We start from the raw sequence: 17,955 nt of genomic DNA, 5'->3' as shown, positions 1-17,955 counted from the left end.
GCTGGAGTTGGTCCTCGGCCACCCTCTTGAGGACTGTAGCCCTGCAACTTGGTATGTCTTGGATTCTACTGGGAGAGGACAAAAAAAAATCACCCTCTACACACAGCTTCACCACATTGGCTCCTGATAACTTTGTATTTGTCTACAAGCATGTAACAAAATGATAGTTATAGTATTTAACATGAACTCTTACATTCTCAGTCTCTTTATCAATTTTTGGATAAGAACTGAATCAATAGTTACAGTGATTTCAGGTCATTGTTTAAAAAGAACCAAAAGCTGGTCCTGTGACTTTGGTGAACCAGGAGGCCTTTAGGAGAGTCCTGCACCGGTCCATAATCCGATCTCCACCCTGCAGAGACAGCAGCCCTGTGACAACCACAGCTCCTCCAAACAGGAGCAGAGACAGAGAGCTGAGCCAGGCCCGCCTGCTCTCAGGCTCTGGTACTGTTCTGGTCCTGAAAGGCTGAACCACCCGCTCCCATTGAGTCAGGATGGCCTGTCGGGCTCCAGCCCAGCGTCCCGGTCCGGTCAGGCGGAATTGATATGGGGTGACCGGACCAAAGGCAACCTTCATCCAGAGCACAGGGTCTGTCAGCAGGAGAGTCAGGAGGTTTGGCTTAACCCCGACCTGTGGGGAGAAGTTTGTTTAGACTGTTACAACCAAACATCCCCATGTTTGATTATTATAAACAAGTGAAGTGATGCAGCTGATGTGGACACACCTCTCCAGCCATGAAGTCCAGGTAAGAGATGTAATCCACCTGGATGGCAGCCTGACGAGGGCAGGGATAACTGAGGGGAGCAAAAAACACAGCATCATGATGTCTGTGTGTATCATAAGCACAAATGATTCACCTGAACACTGAGGATGATTTCTACCTTTTCATGTTCGCCCTCCTCTCGAATTCAAAGACTTTCAGCATCTTCTTCTCAGGTGGGAGATGACAGATACCTGCAGAATAAAAGAAAAACAGCTGACACTTGGCTTTGGCTGTGTGTGCATGTATTTTTTTGTGTATTTTATATAACACACACAGTTCTTACCTGTGAACACCTTCACCGCCCACCTCGCCTGCATCTCCACGATAGGCAGGATTGGTCCTTTAGTCTGGAAGAGACCCATGATGGCCAGTGTTGGCTTGGACAGGGTAGGAGGAAACAGCAGTCTGAAAACAGATAAGTTAAATTTACCTTTTATTTATCAAGAAAAGTCTAAACAGGACTGAAATACCTCAACTCAAGCTGGAAAATCCAAAATCCTGAGACACGACCTACCCAAATATTAAGTCTTGCCTGAAGTTATTTGTCTAGTTTGAATGACTTACAGCAGGTGGAAGGCTTTCCTAATTTAATTTTGGGGTGTCATATTTTACAAGGGTGAAAAGGAAAAATAATATAGATTTTTCTGGACAATTTCTTTTAAAGGTCTGTTTCTTGTTATACAACTTGCATTCCAGAGTGTGGATCAGTGATGCACTTAAGCTCCTTGTGGTGGAAAGGAAAATTACAATAACATCTTGTTTTGCCTTGGACACTGACAGAAGAAGAGCAGAGAAACTTTTCTTGGTCTGTAGTTGCTTTTTTAAAGAATATCTAATCCCTGCAAGGGCAAGTTGGGTTTTATTTTGGTTGATCTTGAATGAGCCTACAAGATCCCACCAATATTTATTATCCAGGTGAACTTTTCCTCAGCTCCTTTTGACACATGCCAAACAAACTTAAAATCATGCCAGTATTAGGACCTTTTGACTGAAACTTAGAAAATGTGAAATTAGCAGATCATAAAAATCAAGAGTTAAATTATTCCTGCATTATGGTGTAGTAAAGTTAAGCGGACTTTCAATGAAACTTTACAGGAATTATTGGATATCTCTAGAAGGACAGCCAGATGATTTTCATCGCTATGGCAATGGAGGCCTGACTTGCAGATTTATTACCTACACATGTCTCTTCTTCACTCTTATAGAACAGGAAAGGCTCCATTATGCTGGGTTTAGTGGCTTTCTTGAGTCTCCCCTAAAGTCAAGATTTAAGTCCACCTTGAAGAAAATGAGATCTATCTGTTCAGATCCATGACCATGTCTCTTACTTGTAGAGTATGAACTCTCCATGAGGCCCGTCAGTCAGAGCTGCGGGCAGGAAGGAGAACGTTCCCCTATAACCTGTACAGAAAACTACAGCATCAATGTTCTTCTCTACAGAGCCGTCTTCAAACTCCACTCCAGACTCTCTGAACCCTGTCAGATTTGGTTTCATCACGAGTGCCCCCTGAAGGATCCGACCAGGGAGATCATCATTGATGAGAGGCCGTCTGTCCAAAGGTCTGTAAGAGAGAGGATGAGTCTAAGTCAGCATTACATCACAAACTCAGCTGATCCCATCATTTAGATCAACACTTAAGGTACAACCCTAACAATATTCTCATCAGCTCATAGTTCAGAGCCAGCATCCCTGATGATACGACGATCATAAGTGTCCATGGCGTGAAGAGGTGACACATCTGTGAAGGCTCCACTAATACTGAACTATATATACAGGTTTAGGTGACGAAAACCTTTTCAAGGCAGACCTTCCATATTCAGCAAGATGATACCAAACCACATCCTACACATACAGCAACAGCATGGCTCTGTAGTAGAAGAGTCCAGGGGCTGAACTGCCCTGCTATTGTTGTAATAGAGTTGGAAATACTTTCTGTTGAATTTATTCATAATGATGTGGTTGTAGTATTTAAGTGTCTTTGTTGCCACCTGGTGGTTTTAAAACTAATGAAGCTGCAGCTCAAAGGCTCATGGCTGGCCGTGGCCGTATCCCAGCAACGGAAACGTCTCCTGAGCTGAAGGTGGGTGGTTGTTTGCAATGCGCTGTTCCATGTTAGGTTGTTAAATGATTTATAAGTATCCTGTAAACTGCCAGTAACGTGAATTTTAACTAAAAATATGAAAAGGACGTAAAGTGAGGGCTTCAGGCGCTTAGGGGTAGAAATAGTAACTTTATTTACGAGTTGCACTCTGCTAACACGACGAGCTAACGCTAGCTAGCTTACCATGTCGGCTGCTCCACTCGCCGCGGTATTATCACGTCACTGACCGTGATCTCTTCATGTCGTTCAGCTATGAGCTTACTGTTGCAAATACAGCACTTCTGATTTTCACACCAGGTAGGAACTCTTTGTTTCATTGTTTACATACAGGGTTGGCAACTTTCTCAGTACTAATTACGGGATGGGTGAACGGTGCCAAGGTGGCGTGAGCATTATGTGTGAATTCTACGTTTATTCATAGTCTAATTCAACTGGGAGTGCATTAAGTGTGTATATTTCACAGTCTTTTCTTTTTGTTGCTGGTTATCCGTGTTTCTTTTGCTTCCTGACTGGACAACACTACGCATGACCTTTAACTTTGTTGTGCTTTTTTTTTTCTTTTTTTTTCTTGCATGACTTGACGCATTTCTGCTGTGTACAGTACAGCAGCTCTAACATTCAAATCTATTTTAAACCAGCCAACTCAAAACCTACAACTATTTTTCTAATTAAACCCTTGATTGGAAGAGATGAAGTGTCAACCCTTTATTAAAGATACATTACATCAGCTTGCATAGAATAAACCTTCCACTGTGATAGTGCTTGGGAGATTAGGGACATTTTTCATTAGATGTTGAATTAAAAAATTAAGCAGACAAATAAAACAGCAGGATGAAGTAACAAAACATAATTTATTATCGATTTTTAAATTAAAATCTATGTCTTACATTTCAGCTTGTCTAATTATGGTGGGCTCAGGCTCAGTTTCCGCACTTCACAGTGCTCTGCTGTTAACTCTGTCTGCACTAGCTGAACCGTGGGTTCGTCAAATGGCTGACTGTGATTAGGGCTGCAACTATTAGTCGACATAATTTTTACAGTCGATGCGTTGTATTTTTGTTTTTATTGTTGTTGTCATATGGTGGAATAAAATACTGGGGTTGTTAAATTAACAACTTAATTTACTTGTTACCTGCTTCATTCATTTTAAGACTTTTTTTTTTTACTTATATTTTTGTGTCATCAACTTTGAGTAAAGACAAACAAACATGCCACAGGGCTGACCAGTCAGAGGTAAAAATCTAACTTTGAGTAAATGCAGTGAAAATGCAACACACAGGTTAAATTTTGAAGGTCTGCACATTTTAAAGGCCAAATTAGGTTGAAACACAAAATAATCATGATTAATCGGCTAATTGAAAAAATCACCAATATATTAGTTGACATTAAAAGTTGTTGCAGCCTTAACTGTGATTGGCTTGATTGTCATTCAGTCAGTTTAACTTGACCAGTATGCTTTCAACAATGAATCCCTCTGTAAAAAGTGAGGGGGATGATTTTCTGTTTCTGTAAAAGAGCAGATGTCTCAGCACCCGCATCCCCCACGGGTGAGACTGCTACTGTTATTTATCTGATCTGGGATCTGTTGAAGTTATAAGAGTTAATTGCCAATATTATAAAACAGGTTTCACCTGCAGTCCTATTTATCACCCATTAAAAACATTTAGAGCATCATCAAATTAAAATATAACAATGTTATGCCTGAGTGTGTCTTGGATCATGAGGCTGTCACCTGTGTCTGGGCTGCAGGCCGTACAGTCGGTGGTCGTACTGCTTGTTCAGCAATCTCTCCGCCATCCAGTTAGTCAGAGTCTTTGGCAGAAGTCGCATTAGAGTGTCATTGAAGCGTGTGATGGCAGTCATGTCCAGGGGGAGACCATTCCTGGACATCCTGCCGATCACCCAGGTTCCCTGCCGAGTGCTCAGGAATGTCTGTCAGTGGAGGAGAGCAGAACATTCTTGTTAGCACTAAAGGTTCAAATGATATAACATTTCTTCTAGATTTAAATTAAACAATGCATGTAAGGTCTCATAACATCAGGTGAATCTTTCCTGCCTGTACCTTCTCTGCAGACCTGCTGAGCTCCACTGCTATGTCTCCTGCAGAGTTTCCAATTCCAACCACCACCACTCTCTTTCCTCTGCAGGCGTCGGCATCTTTATAGTCCCAGCTGTGCAAACAACGACCAGAAAACGTCTCGTACCCTGCAGAGAAACAGATATCTAATCTTCAGCCCACATTCAGGTGAAGTTGAATGTTCTTAAAGTAGATTAAATTTGTTAACTGACCTGGAAAGTCTGTCACTGGTGAGACTGGGTGAGTGTAGTGACCTGAACACACCAGAACTGCATCAAAAACATGTCTCTCCTCCTCTCCATCCCTGTTAGTGGTCACTACATCCCACTGACCTGACTCAGAGAAATCTGCTCTCTGTGTGACGCTCTTGACTGTGGTCTAAAACACGGAAACACACATGAACTCAGACTTAAACTTTTACCCCGTTAATCTGGATTTGCCCAATCTTCAAAAGTCTGTATCTATTTCAGTTTTTTTTTTTGATAACCAGAAGTGGAGCGCTTCACTGCAGTGATAAAGAGATGAATAACAAAATCTGGATCATTCTGTCACAGATTAAAATGTTAGCTCAGCTAACCTGATAACTCAACTGCGTTTACCTTGAAGTGGACGTGTCTGAGCAGATCAAAGTGCTCAGCGTACCGCCTGTAGTACTGCAGCACCTGGGAGTTGTGCATGTAGTTAGGATAATCATCTGGCATGGGAAAGTCACTGAAACACATCATCTCTTTGGAGGTGTTGACTACCAGGGAGCGGTAGATGCTGGCACGTTCAGGCTCAGGTGTCTCCTAAAGACACAAGGGAACAAAAAGAAGGATATCAAAACCCCTGAAAAGCATGATGCGTGTGTAAAACCACATTTCATTCATGTGTGAGCTGGAAGCATGTTGAAAACTATAGAAATACTTCTACTTCTACTACTGCTACTACTACTGCTTATGATAAAGCATTTTGTATATGAACACCTTTCAGGTCACCAAAGGTCACTCTACAGTAAAATAAGTTAAAAGGTATGCAATTAAATAATACATCAATAAAATCATAAAAGAACAACAAAATTACAAGGAATAACATCTTGACCAAGCAGAAACCAGGGAAGGTTTGTTTAAGAAGAGGAGTCTTTTGATTAAAAATCACATCACTGATTAAAGGTGCTTTGTGATTTAGGGACTGCATATTTAACAGGGCAAATTTTTTGTGGATGGTGATACTGTTATTTGATGGCACTGGTGTGCTACAGGTGATAGTGATGAGATTGTGAGGGTTCAATCCCACTGATTTTTCCCTTTCCCATCGTGACAGTGACCATTGTGTTAATTTTAGATGGAGTAGAATGAGTGACAATCTCATTTTCAACAGACTTAGCTGGCCTATCAGGTAGTAATAGATAATGCCAGTAGGGGGAGCAAGAACTACACCTAAAGTCTGAGGCAATGGAGGGGCTGACTGGTGGATGGTAGGGAGGACTAGTGAGGAAAGCAGTTTACTTTGATTCAAAGTGCAACCAGCAATCAGCAGTGAGGATGGTGGCAGGTGTGAACAGTCATGTGGGATAAACTGTTCAGTGTGCTGAACGTCCACAGTTAGTGACTGGAAGCCTGCTTTGTTTTGGGCAAGGTTATAATAGTTTTGGATTTGTCATTACAGTTTAGTTTGAGTTAACTGCAATGTATTCTAAATTTTATTTCCCATTTTTAGTTAAGTTTTAGTTAACTGTTATAACCTTGGTTCGGGTGAAGCCTGTTCATCTTGAAAAGGGACCTGTGGTTCCAGAAAAAATTAAAACTGTGGATAAAAGTTAAGCCATGAGCCCGACAGGCAGACTGCAGCCAGTAATGCAGGTAAAGAGCTCTGCTGAAACGAATGTTGTTGATCGTCATTAGCCACGTATACATGGACACCCAAATATTCCGCTTGCATTCGGTTTATTTGCTCAAATGGAAAGAATTTAACCTTTGTAAACACCTCATTCTGAAAGAAAAGTGCCAATCCGAATGGACATTTAATTGGTTTCACAGGGGTGGAATATTCCTTTCCCCAGACAGATTGAGGAATCATGTATCTACTCAGACGGAAAGTTGTCAGGGTGTGTTCTTCCAGCACATGCTCAGATATGATGTAAGACGCAACTAGAGACGTTCCTCAATTTCAAAAATGGCGGCGAGCCGTCAGCACTGGAGGAACCTTTGCTTTTGATCCAAACTTTGAAGAACTGAACATAATTTCAAGACTGGACGGACACTCGCAATACGGAGTATTGCAATACCGTGATAGAAAACCTGTTGTCCTCCGTCTTTGATAAATATTGTGATGGTTACGTTTTTCTGCGCATGCCCCATTGAGTATTCTGTTTGATTATAGTGGCGCATGTAGACCAGAGATTGGAATATTCCTTTCCATGTTTACTATTGTTTTCGGAAAAGTCATTCAGAAAGATTCCATTCGGAAAGACGAAAAACTCCTCATGTAAACGCGGCTAATGACATTGATCATTGCTTATTATCGCTGATTGTAGTTGATTGATGTTGATCAGGGTCAAGCACCTTTAAACGCTGTATGGACGCTTTATGGATTTTTCTCAGACGTAGCCGTGTCATTTACCAAAGTGAGGCTCACCTTAAACCTCCACAGGCCGCCAATGTCATCGCTGCTTTCAAAGCAGACCGGCTGCAGACCTTCATCCACACAGACCTTTATACAGACCAGACCTGAACTTCCTGCTCCGATCACCGCCACACGACCCATCATCACTGAAGACCCAACTGTAAGAGGGAGACATGAGTCAGAGATGTATCTGAAACGTTAAGACTACAGCCTTGTAAAAGTTACTGTGAAGATGAACTTAGCGTGCAGAAGAAGCTAAATGCTAACACCAGGAAGTTACTGATAATTGGATAATGTCACATTATTTTAGATTGTGTGAAGGATTCACACAACAAACTGATGAGTTTCTGTGAGCATGAGAATGAAATTCCTCTGATCAGAGTGAGTGTCTGGTGTGGTTATGCATGACAATAGACTAATCACAGACAGTGAAGCTAACACACTCAACCTTTGTTTTCAGTGAGAACTCGTGTGAGACTCAACACAGACCCAGAACTCTCTGATCAACACACTGAGCCCGTATCAAACAACCTGAAGAAAACACTGAACTGAGCAGAGCTTGAGCTTTGTGTCACAAGTTCCTCTGCCATAAAAAAACAGCTCATTATCCATGACCCCTGACTTACCATTTCACCTGAGATTCCTGAGACTAACAGCTCTCTTAGCCTCAGATTTCTCAGCAACTCTCAGTTTAAAGAGTTCATAACTTTCTAAAAACAACTCACACTCAGTGCAAAAATATCAAACCACAGACATGTACAGACCTGAGTATTAATCCAGTGAGTCCCAGGGACAGGAAGTGTGTCTGCACTGCAGAAAAAAAGCCGGTCTCTTGAACTTTGTTAAAAAACAAGTCTGATTTTGAAAGAGTTAAACCTGCCCTCTCTTTCTCTGATCAGCTGACTGTCGGTCTCAAAGCTGAGAGTGAAAGAGCCAGAGGTCCAGGGGAAACCATGTGTGTATCAGTCAAACAATTCTGCAGCGGGAGGGAGGGGGCGGGTTCAGGGAGAACTTTGACCCCATGTGGAGCTGAGACTCTGAGCAGATGAAGCAGGTTTTGGCTGTGAGAGAAAAACAAACAGAAAGTGAGAGGTACAAATCAACCTTTGGTATGAAACTGGGCTGAACAGGATCCAACATATCTGTAATAAGTGTGTACTTTTTCACACGCCTCCTTCCCATGCACTGAGTTTCTTGTTCCTATGCGTCCCTCACTGTGTGAAATCCTTCCTGTGGAAGGAGGAGAGGGGTGTGGTGATCAGAGAGGCTGAAGATGAGGTAGGGCATGACATAGAGGAAGTTTAATGCTTTCCCATATCTTAATCATAGATCTAAAGTAACAATGCTGGATGCTCATACTAAGCCTGTGCAGATTTTTCATTTGCTACATTTTCACATGATCAAGAAATCCCTGAATCTGGTCTGTTCTATAAAATCTCATGAGTGATGTTGAACTTTAATTTAATGCTACAGGCGGCTATGCAGACATCCTTGTATTAAGAGGGATTCTCCTTCTTTAACATTTCAAACATCACCCAACCCCTGCTGTGAATTTTTTCTGGATATTTCCCACAGTGTTCTCTGCTCACCCAGATTTCTTGCAGGAACTACAAACAGACAAAAATGGAAGAGATTTGGAAAAGATTGCATTCACACATGCAGCACATCCAGGAACTTTCCAGAAGCTCTCATTTCAGCTGCGAAAAGGAAAAAGGGACAAACATGGCTGACAGTAAAGTTAAACCCAGTGTGATTTCGGCCTGAGTCACTGGGTGATATTTTTTTGTCTTTAGGTAACAGACTTATTATTGTTGGTCTGTTGACTGTTTATTTTTTTAAACATTCAAAGTGTGTTTTTCAGCCTGTTGCTGATGTTTCCCTCATGCATGCTGCTCCCTCTACAGATCATTTGAGCCACAGAGCACTTTAGTTTATAATTTTTTTAATGTATGTTTTATAATTATTCTAATCTATAACTGTAACTCTGCCTCTTGCATATAACTCTCTGCAGGTTGGAAAAAAAGGTAATAAACAAGGTTCTGCATACAGTTTTATTTGTGCAGTAATGCGCACAAAGACACAACTCCTGCAGACTATCTGTAATTTTCTGCCTCAGATTTCCTCTGGCAGCTATCAGCTCCCCTCCTCTAGGTGGCGTCCTTACCAGGCTCAAAGTGCTCAAAGTGATCCTTCTGCTTCTTGCCATTAGAATATTTTTTGCTGAAATAAGATTAAATGAATTAACAAAACAAAAAATGTAGGAGTGAAAGAAAGTGAAATGATCCTCAGTAGCCGTTCCTTCCTGCAGACACATAATGAGACCACAGAGCTGTAGCAAAGGCACCCGAGTCACTTCAAGTGTAGATTGTGAAGCTTCAGTCTGCAAAACATCTTATTCTTAGACAGACTTTCTGTGAGAACAGTAAAACTCTGAAGCACTGTCTGATCACTTAGAATGTTGCAAAAGTTAGCTGTTTAAGGAGAGCCACTAAATTTGTCACTCAGAAACAAACCTGCTCCCATGTCTGATTTTCTGAAGCTTTGTCATTGCGATTCTGTTTAATTTCATACCAGACTCACCTTTTCTCTTATTTAACTAACTGTTAAAAGAGAATTAGACTCCTCCTCCTGTTTGTTGATGTCATGTGGATTAATCACTGTTTTATTCTGTTTTCACATTAACTTTTTAGCACATTGTTGCCATTTCAGCACAGCTGAACTCAAGTGACTCTTCAGTTGAGGTGTTCATATTTATTCATTCACAGCTAAAACTCTGCACAGACAGGGTGACTTGAATTGAATAATGATATGGACACAACTGATAAATTTACCCATTTATTTTTTTGACAGTCCATTGAACCAGACAGACCACAGGTGGACTACTCCGGATTTCAGTCTTTTTTACATGCATTTGATTCTGGTGTTTAACCCAAAAGTGAGCAGCACCTCAAATATCTCAGAATAAAAAGGGGAGATGTTAAAAAAAAATTGAAAACTGCAGTGCTTCGAGTGTCCACTTGAGGCTGGCTGGAGAAGTGACAGAAACCAAATACACACCAAGTCAAAAAGCTGATTTTTGCAGCAGAGATAAACCTGTTTATAAAAATCTGTTTTATAAAACAGTTTGGGGCTGAAAAGCTAATTTCTCTGTCAGCACACATTACACAGGGAGTGAATTAATCTAAAAATCATTTCCTGAGTTGTTACACTCACAAGTTTTTCCAGTGTAAGGGCATGGTTGATTTACTGACAGGCGGGCTTGTCTGTAAGGAGACCTGCCTCTTTAACTCATCCAAACATGAATGAAGGTAAGTTGGGTTAAGCATTTTCTATATGTCCACTGTTAATGATGGGCTTTCAAACTCTGAATCAAGAATAAATGGGCAATGTCACAGGGAATACATCCAAATATTTTACAGTCTATGGTTATTACTGCCACACAACCTGTGGTGATTGAAAATGATCTGAGAAAACATGGATCTGAGTGACATATCTCTTTTTTTAACCATCTCTTCTCCCCCAGCATTGTACTTAGTAGTTACACTTTTAAGAAAAAGTTAGTTTACAATGGGGTCTAAAAAGTCTCCTCAGTTTGAAAGATGTGATGGTTAGATGTGGATGGAGCAGCACGAGGTGTATTGGTTGGTGTAAGTGTGTCTGGACCTCACAGCTGACATTGTTACCGTAGACTTAGATCATCAACTGACCTCCAAAATCTGGTGGGGCTTTTACTACAGATTTCATGGTATCTCTTAATAGCTGCAAGCTCTGCTAACCAGCTACGGTTCTACAAATATTTTCCCCTCCTAGTTTTCATCCTCCATGTTTGAAGGCAGAAAGTGTTGAGACTATCATGCTGCCTGAGGATGGACTTTGTGTGGTTTGATTCTCACCCTCTTGATGATTTATACCAGTTATATAATACCCAGTGATGTAAAGTGATACCAAGAACCAGGCTGTGTTGGTTGGCTGTGTGAGGTAAAACATAAACCAATTTTGGATACTCATGTTAATCGTTGATTTAACAGAACCAAGTGTATAATCATCAGTTTTTCCATCTGAGAGGGTCCTGAAGAGCTGCAGTGTTGATGGTTGTTTAGTTTCAGGGCGTTCAGGCGGTGACTGGGCGGAGCTTTGAAAGCAGGGTGGGGATGGTGGTTGGGTGGCGTACATTGATGTAGTATGCAGCCGCTCCGCCGGCCATGAGGATCAAACTGAACTTCATCAGGCGGCCGGCAAGAGAGGGCTCCGGCTCTTTCAGCTGGAGGGGAGAGAAGAAGAAGAAAAAGATTTGTCACTGTCTTTTAAATATTTGATTCTGCTTCCTCGAGTGGATCTCTGACTAATTTCACATCACAACGTATAACTCATCTCACTCTTTGAAAGGAGATTCATTTTTATATTATTGTTGTTATTAGAATAACTGTTCTGTTGGACTGTTGTATGCGCTCACCCTAAAACCGTTGTGGTTTAAACGGCCCCTAAGGCAGTCCGGTAAATGAAGGAACTCAGCTGCAAAGTGACCCATGGGGGAGTCGACGCAAATATTCATGTCACCAAGTATAATCAAGTTTGCAGATGCTGTACAGACAGTAGTGAGAAGGTCTTGTAACTCTGGTATGAAGGCTGGATTTGGTTAAGGGAGCCGATGAATCAGGAGTATTACAGTAGGTGAAGTTTGCATTTAAATGCAAGGTATTCTAACGAGGACAGCTGAGGGATAGGCACAGGAGAGAGTTCTAGGTTGCTGCGGAAAATGGCATTTTTTCTTCTCTAATGCATCCCTTGAAGCTAATTATTGGACCTTAAGGTGACCTTTTTTGTCTTATTTTAGATGATTGACCAAAAAGATGGTACAGTTCTGTGCTCTTTGTTTTCTTATCTACCCCTCTAAAGCAGATTACGACAGTGATGAGATTGGTGTTGTAAAGATAGTCGACTTTAAGATCTAAGATCTGCACCAGAATTAATGTAGGCGGAAATGCTGGTCACATGTTGTATCTAAGCTATAAGTGCAGCAACCCTCCTCTAGCTAGCGCTGTTGCACTGTAACTTAATGCTTAATGCTGTAATGCTAACTACACTAAGAGATACCACAGGAGAAGTAACAGTGAACTCAAGTGATATAGATTTATGCTAAAATAAGATGCATCAGAGAAGACTATGTTTCATGTCAGACCTTTCTGGTTTTCAGTGGCTGGTACATCCGATCAAACTGGGTGAAGATGGCTCTGCGGGCTCCGTCCCATTTCCCAGGTCCCATCAGGCGGTACTGGTAAGATGTGACCGGCCCCCAAAGGACCCTCCTAAATAGCTGGTAGTCTGTGAAGAACAACCAGAGCAGACTGGGGCGCACTCCAATCTCTCCTGCTAGTTCGTCCAGGTAAGTAACAACATCCACCTGCAGAGGGGTCTGCCTGGACAGGACGTAGCTGCAGAGAGATCAAGATGTAATGGAAACAATATTAACCAATCCAGTTTCCAGAAATGACATGTAACTTTGTTACCAGTACTATCATGAATAGTTTAAAGTCTCATGTAGCTTTTGTTTTACAGGCAAATTCTCTTATTACAAACCAGCCCGTGCTTTCACATCTTTTGGACTGCACGATTGGTAAAAATGAACTAAAGCAATGAACCCACTACAATTTGCTTGTCAATAGTGCTGCCCAAACTCGCATCTACTAGCATCGTTTCATTGACTTTACATGTTGCTCCCTTGCATAAAATTTTTTATTTGTGCTTGATGTGAACGCAACATAAAACTTGGACCTCAATAATATTGTGGGCACCTGACTTCAAAAACTCTTCCTGCAAGGGGACTTATTGGCCAAGACCCATATTCAGTGCATGGGTACTTGATGGTGACTTACCTCAGACTTGACTCTGATTACAAGGTATTTGACCGAACTCTGAGTCAGACCCAACAAACAGAGCTCAACTTAGATTCAAACTCAGTTTATGGGACTCAACTCACACCCAGAATCAGACAACAGTGATAACTCAGACTATGAAGGTTTGACTTGCATTTGGACTGAGTTAATGGGGATTTGACCAAGCCTCTGTTTCTGATAATGGAGACTTGACTCGTGCTCAGAGAATGGGGTCTCAACTTTGAAACAGTTTTATAATGGGTACTTGACTTGTACTCTTCTCTGGCACTCAGTCTAGACTTAGACTTTAACACTCAGGTCTACAGACCTGACTTGAACCGTAGGTTTTCATTTCATTGGTAAACACTGTGATCCATTTTCTCTGTAGGGAGTTCAATAGAGGAAGTGACGATGTGTTGAATTTAACTGGTAAAGACAGCTGTACCTCTTCTCCATGGCCTTGGTGTCTTTCTCCACAGTCTTTATCATCATCTTGCTTGAAGGCAGTTGTGCATCTCCTGCACAAAAACCAAACACGGACATCAAACAGGGCCGTGTGAATGGACGGTACTGATGTGAACTAGAGGTGAAGCTTCACCTGTGAAGACTCGTGTGACCCAGCGTGCCTGCATCTCAGCCTGGGTCATAATGGCCCCAAGTCCATGGATGAAACCCACCACAGCCAGGGTGGGATGCTCCATGTTGGGAGGAAACACGTGCTTGTACAGACCCACTCGGTGACCAGTTTTGTACATGGTGTTATCAGGCAGATAGGGGAAACCATAGTTATAACCTGTGGCAAACACGATAGTATCCACCTGGACCGTGGAGAAGAGAGATTAGAAGGGAAATCCAGAAATAGAAAGTTGAGAATCCCCTTTAGATGAATTTCTATCAGACCTTTTCCACAGTAGTGCCATCATCAAAGACGACCGTTGAGCCACGGATCTCCTTTACGTTTGGTTTGACGATGATGGCACCAGCCAGGATCTTAAAAGGCAGATCGTCGTTTATCACAGGGATCTGACTGAAGAGCCTTTGGGTCACAGGGTAGAAGAAGAAGGGAAAGAGGAAGCTGTTATTCATGTGAGCTGGCTTTATTTCAGCAACGCATGGAAGCTGAATTCATATTCTTAGAGTTGCAGCTGTTGATCCAAAGGGACACCAAAAAAACAGCACTCTATTGGCTCTAGGTGAGCCAGTTAACCTACATATTAACAGCTCACAATGGCAACTTTGTATGTAGCTCCATGGAAACAGTGTGTTCATCATTCTACATCATGCCTCACTATGTATCTAAACACTGTAACCAATGCAGCAAGGAAAAAGTCAAAGCCCCGCTTAACATTTCATGCTACACATTCACAATCGATCAATCTAACTGAAAACTTTTCTATCTGGGACTCAGATGAGGAGTGAAAATGTGAAAAAAAGAGAAAGTTAAGTTATTTACTCATCAACATTAAGTGTAGTCCTGCAGTACCTTCAATTGTCACTGGATGGCACTGAGAAGTACATTCCTTCTTTTGAACTTCCTGATGTCTGGATAACATCAACAGTATCAATAAATCCCACTCAAAATCCAGCTTTCCGCATTTGGCTGATCAAACTAAAGATGGCTAATAGAATGAATGGCCATCGCTTAACTCAACCCACAGTCAACATGGCTGATAACACCAACCCTAGGGTTTAACATCCATGGTTAACTTGACTGGCACTTAACATAAACCAAAGTAAACATGGTGGACAGTTTCTCTGCTAACAGTAAATAATCAGAGTGGATTGGGCCAGACAAAACCACTCTTAACACATCCCAAACCACGGGAAAACCAGACATAATGTAATTTGCAAACATCAGAGAATCAGCCGTTTGCTGGCTTTGATCATAAAGAGGCAATCAGGACAAATATCAGCCCGATTATCCTGTGTATCTGCCTAAACTAGCATTGTTGTTAAATATGCTTTCACATATTTATTGTATGTTTCCTAAACACGTAATTGGCTTCAAAACTCGCTACTGTTTCTAGCTGTTCTCTGATTTCTTGCTAGGCTTAAGTTTGTACAAACTGACTTTAGATGTGTCCATTACAAAGACAGAGCTATGATCTATTAGCTTAGCTCTAGTGGTTAACATTTTTTAATTGCATTCATATGAGACAGCATGACTCTTTCCAGGCATCAGTCAGACCATCCTTATTGTGTCTAATTCTTCATATAGTGTCCTTTATGAGGATTTGATGGATGCAGCTAGAGTTCTTGGTTCTGGCATTCATGTTGACTGAGCTTTCCAGGGGCCACTAATCTACAGGTTTGGGTAGAACCTACCTGTGTCTGGGTTTCAGGGCGTACATGGTGTGGTCATACATGGCGTTGAGTTTCTTTTCACCAAACCAGTTGAAGAAGCTCATGGGCAGCAGCTGGAACAGGATGTGGATGAATCGTGTGTTGTAAAGCATATCCACTGGAGCGCCATTATCAGAGACTTGACGGATGACCCAGGCTCCTCTACGAGTGCTCAGGTACACCTGCAGGACCAAAGAAGCTGATATGATCAGTGACCTGCAAAATCCCTACACTAAGAGATACCACAGGAGAAGACTTCTCACCTGTTCAGCCACCCGGCTGCTCTCTACTGCAATGTCTCCTCCTGAGTTTCCAATCCCAATGACCACCACTCTCTTCCCGTACATGTCCTCAGGTCCTTTGTAGTCCCAACTGTGGAAATATTTCCCTTCAAATGACTCAATTCCTGCAACACAGCAGAGTCAAGTCCCAATGTGAGCTACTTTGGTGCTAAGATCAGGATTTAGATGTTTGAGAAGTCTTTTAAACAAAAGAAGAGGAGTTGTACTTATCCACTGTCGGACAAGACTGAAGTCAGTCAGTGTTTGTAAGACGTGCTCACCTGGGAAGTCTTTGAGTGGCATGTTGGGGTAGGTGTAATGACCAGAGCAGCAGATAACTGCATCAAAGACGTGACTCTGCCTCTGTCCATCTCTGTCCTCAGTCACCACCTCCCACTGACCCGTTCGACTGAAGTCTGGTCTCTGCCGCACACTCTTCACCAAGGTCTGAAATATGAACCACGCAGCAGATTTAGACTCTGGTCACAGGATGTCATGTTCGTTTTTGTGTTCATGTTGTTACCTGGTAGTGAATGTGCTGCAGCAGTTTGAAGTGCTCTGCGTACATCTTGAAGTACTTCAGGATCTTTGAGTGATGCATGTAGTTTGGGTAGTCGGCAGGGATGGGGAAGTCACTGTAGCACATCATCTCCTTTGAGATGTTGATGGTCAGAGAGCGGTAGATGCTGGCTCGGTTTGGCTCTGACACTTCCTACAGAAGAAACATTTTTAAAGGCTGAAAACATGGCAGCACGGGAAAGATGGTGAGCTGGAAAGTAGTGAAAGGGTTAAATAAAGGGTATTTTTGCTCATTTTCAGTCTATATTTAGTTCATCTGATAGCGCTGTTGCAACTTTTACCCTGTTAGAAATGAAAGGAATCAAAATTTTAGGACTGGGGGCTTCAGCCACTTCTTTTTTCCCAGTCTGTTAAACAATATGTGTACAAATAACAGCTTACTACAAAACTTTGAAGTTCATAAGATGATCTTTTCTGCTGGTTACTAAAGACTAACAGCTGTGGAGCTGGATCAGCATAAACACCTGTCTCTGTTTTCATCTCACACCGTTCATGTTGACCCACCTTGAACTTCCAGAGTCCACCCAAGTCGTCGCTGCTCTCAAAGCAGGTGGGTACCATGCCCTCATCCAGACATGCCTTCATGCTGGTGAGACCTGAGGGCCCCGCCCCGATCACTGCCACCTTTCGCACCATGATGGAACTGCAGCGCAGACAGAGAGACACTTTTAATTCACTTTAAAGATCTCAATCCATGAAAAGGCGTGATGGAGTAGGTGCTTAAACTATTAAAATTTTAATATTATGTATGTATTAGTTATCTGTAAATATGTGCCATAAATACCTAGTCCTGTCTTCTGTGTGTGGGTAAGTTTAGCCCCCCTTTTTCTCAAATGCATTCAGGCACACCATAAACCCCTCTCGTAACTTAACAGACCCAGCCCATGTCTTAATGTTATGGTGCTGCTGGAACAGGAAAGGTCTCATTCCTTCAGATCTGTACAGACTGCTGTTTGTTGTCTTCATTAGATAATTACTCCTGTCCTTAAAGAACACCATGCAGCGTGCAAAAAGTACAAAATGTGTTTTAATGTAATGACAACAAAGACTCACATTCTCTAACCTAGGGCATGCACTAAGATTCAACACGAAGTTATATAACTTAACATAAAATGTTGTTGATGTTTTGATTATGGCACTTCAACACTTCACAGTCTATGAGGAGGTGGTTCTATCAGTTCGAGCAACAAAACACAGCAAAAATGTTTTTTTTTTCTTCTTATTTTTAGTGATAAAAAAAAGTATTTTTTTGACAAAATAAGCCACATTTACCTGCCAAGTTGAGCAAACTGTCTTGTTTCAAGACATTGAAAGAAAAAAGTCAGATCTGAA

The 17,955-nt window shown here is 41.8% G+C and overlaps 2 protein-coding genes across 3 annotated transcripts; both read right to left on the bottom strand.

The window, feature by feature from the left end:
- Nucleotides 1-262: 262 nt before the first annotated feature.
- Nucleotides 263-8,451, bottom strand: LOC141788710 (dimethylaniline monooxygenase [N-oxide-forming] 2-like). 2 transcript variants are annotated; one of them, XM_074667723.1, is made up of 12 exons: nucleotides 8,312-8,451; nucleotides 7,560-7,705; nucleotides 5,690-5,731; nucleotides 5,543-5,605; nucleotides 5,156-5,321; nucleotides 4,929-5,071; nucleotides 4,599-4,798; nucleotides 2,093-2,326; nucleotides 1,048-1,169; nucleotides 883-955; nucleotides 726-795; nucleotides 263-631 (listed from the first exon to the last, which is right to left on the bottom strand). In XM_074667723.1, exons 2-12 carry the CDS (start codon nucleotides 7,689-7,691, stop codon nucleotides 263-265), a joined length of 1,614 nt encoding a protein of 537 aa, XP_074523824.1. In that variant the 5' UTR covers nucleotides 7,692-7,705; nucleotides 8,312-8,451. The 2 variants fall into 2 exon arrangements, with proteins under 2 accessions (XP_074523824.1, XP_074523822.1); XM_074667721.1 differs by having other exon boundaries at nucleotides 5,543-5,731.
- Nucleotides 8,452-10,470: 2,019 nt separating this feature from the next.
- Nucleotides 10,471-17,259, bottom strand: LOC141788712 (flavin-containing monooxygenase 5-like). Its single transcript, XM_074667725.1, has 10 exons — nucleotides 17,128-17,259; nucleotides 16,568-16,756; nucleotides 16,326-16,491; nucleotides 16,027-16,169; nucleotides 15,746-15,945; nucleotides 14,321-14,456; nucleotides 14,019-14,238; nucleotides 13,866-13,938; nucleotides 12,727-12,979; nucleotides 10,471-11,808 (listed from the first exon to the last, which is right to left on the bottom strand). The coding sequence occupies exons 1-10, from the start codon at nucleotides 17,257-17,259 to the stop codon at nucleotides 11,659-11,661; spliced, it is 1,662 nt and encodes a 553-aa protein (XP_074523826.1). The 3' UTR covers nucleotides 10,471-11,658.
- Nucleotides 17,260-17,955: the final 696 nt, after the last annotated feature.

The sequence above is a fragment of the Halichoeres trimaculatus genome, unplaced genomic scaffold (genome assembly GCF_033239565.1).
Source record: "Halichoeres trimaculatus isolate MK-OKI-2021-1 unplaced genomic scaffold, fHalTri1.1 fHalTri1_scaffold_4, whole genome shotgun sequence".
In the NCBI taxonomy this organism is placed as follows: Eukaryota; Metazoa; Chordata; class Actinopteri; order Labriformes; family Labridae; genus Halichoeres; species Halichoeres trimaculatus.
This window is presented reverse-complemented; position numbering and strand designations above follow the sequence as displayed.

Excerpts from the sequence above, each read along its gene's own strand:
- LOC141788710 (XM_074667721.1), bottom strand. The coding sequence starts at position 7,691 with ATGATGGGTCGTGTGGCGGTGATCGGAGCAGGAAGTTCAGGTCTGGTC. Across the intron at positions 5,732-7,559 it reads GCGGCCTGTGGAGGTTTAAG|GAGACACCTGAGCCTGAACG; the intron begins GTGAGCCTCACT and ends TTGTGTCTTTAG. Across the intron at positions 956-1,047 it reads GGCGGTGAAGGTGTTCACAG|GTATCTGTCATCTCCCACCT; the intron begins GTAAGAACTGTG and ends TTTATTCTGCAG.
- LOC141788712 (XM_074667725.1), bottom strand. The coding sequence starts at position 17,259 with ATGGTGCGAAAGGTGGCAGTGATCGGGGCGGGGCCCTCAGGTCTCACC. Across the intron at positions 14,239-14,320 it reads ATGGCACTACTGTGGAAAAG|GTGGATACTATCGTGTTTGC; the intron begins GTCTGATAGAAA and ends TCCACGGTCCAG. Across the intron at positions 13,939-14,018 it reads GGTCACACGAGTCTTCACAG|GAGATGCACAACTGCCTTCA; the intron begins GTGAAGCTTCAC and ends GTTTTTGTGCAG.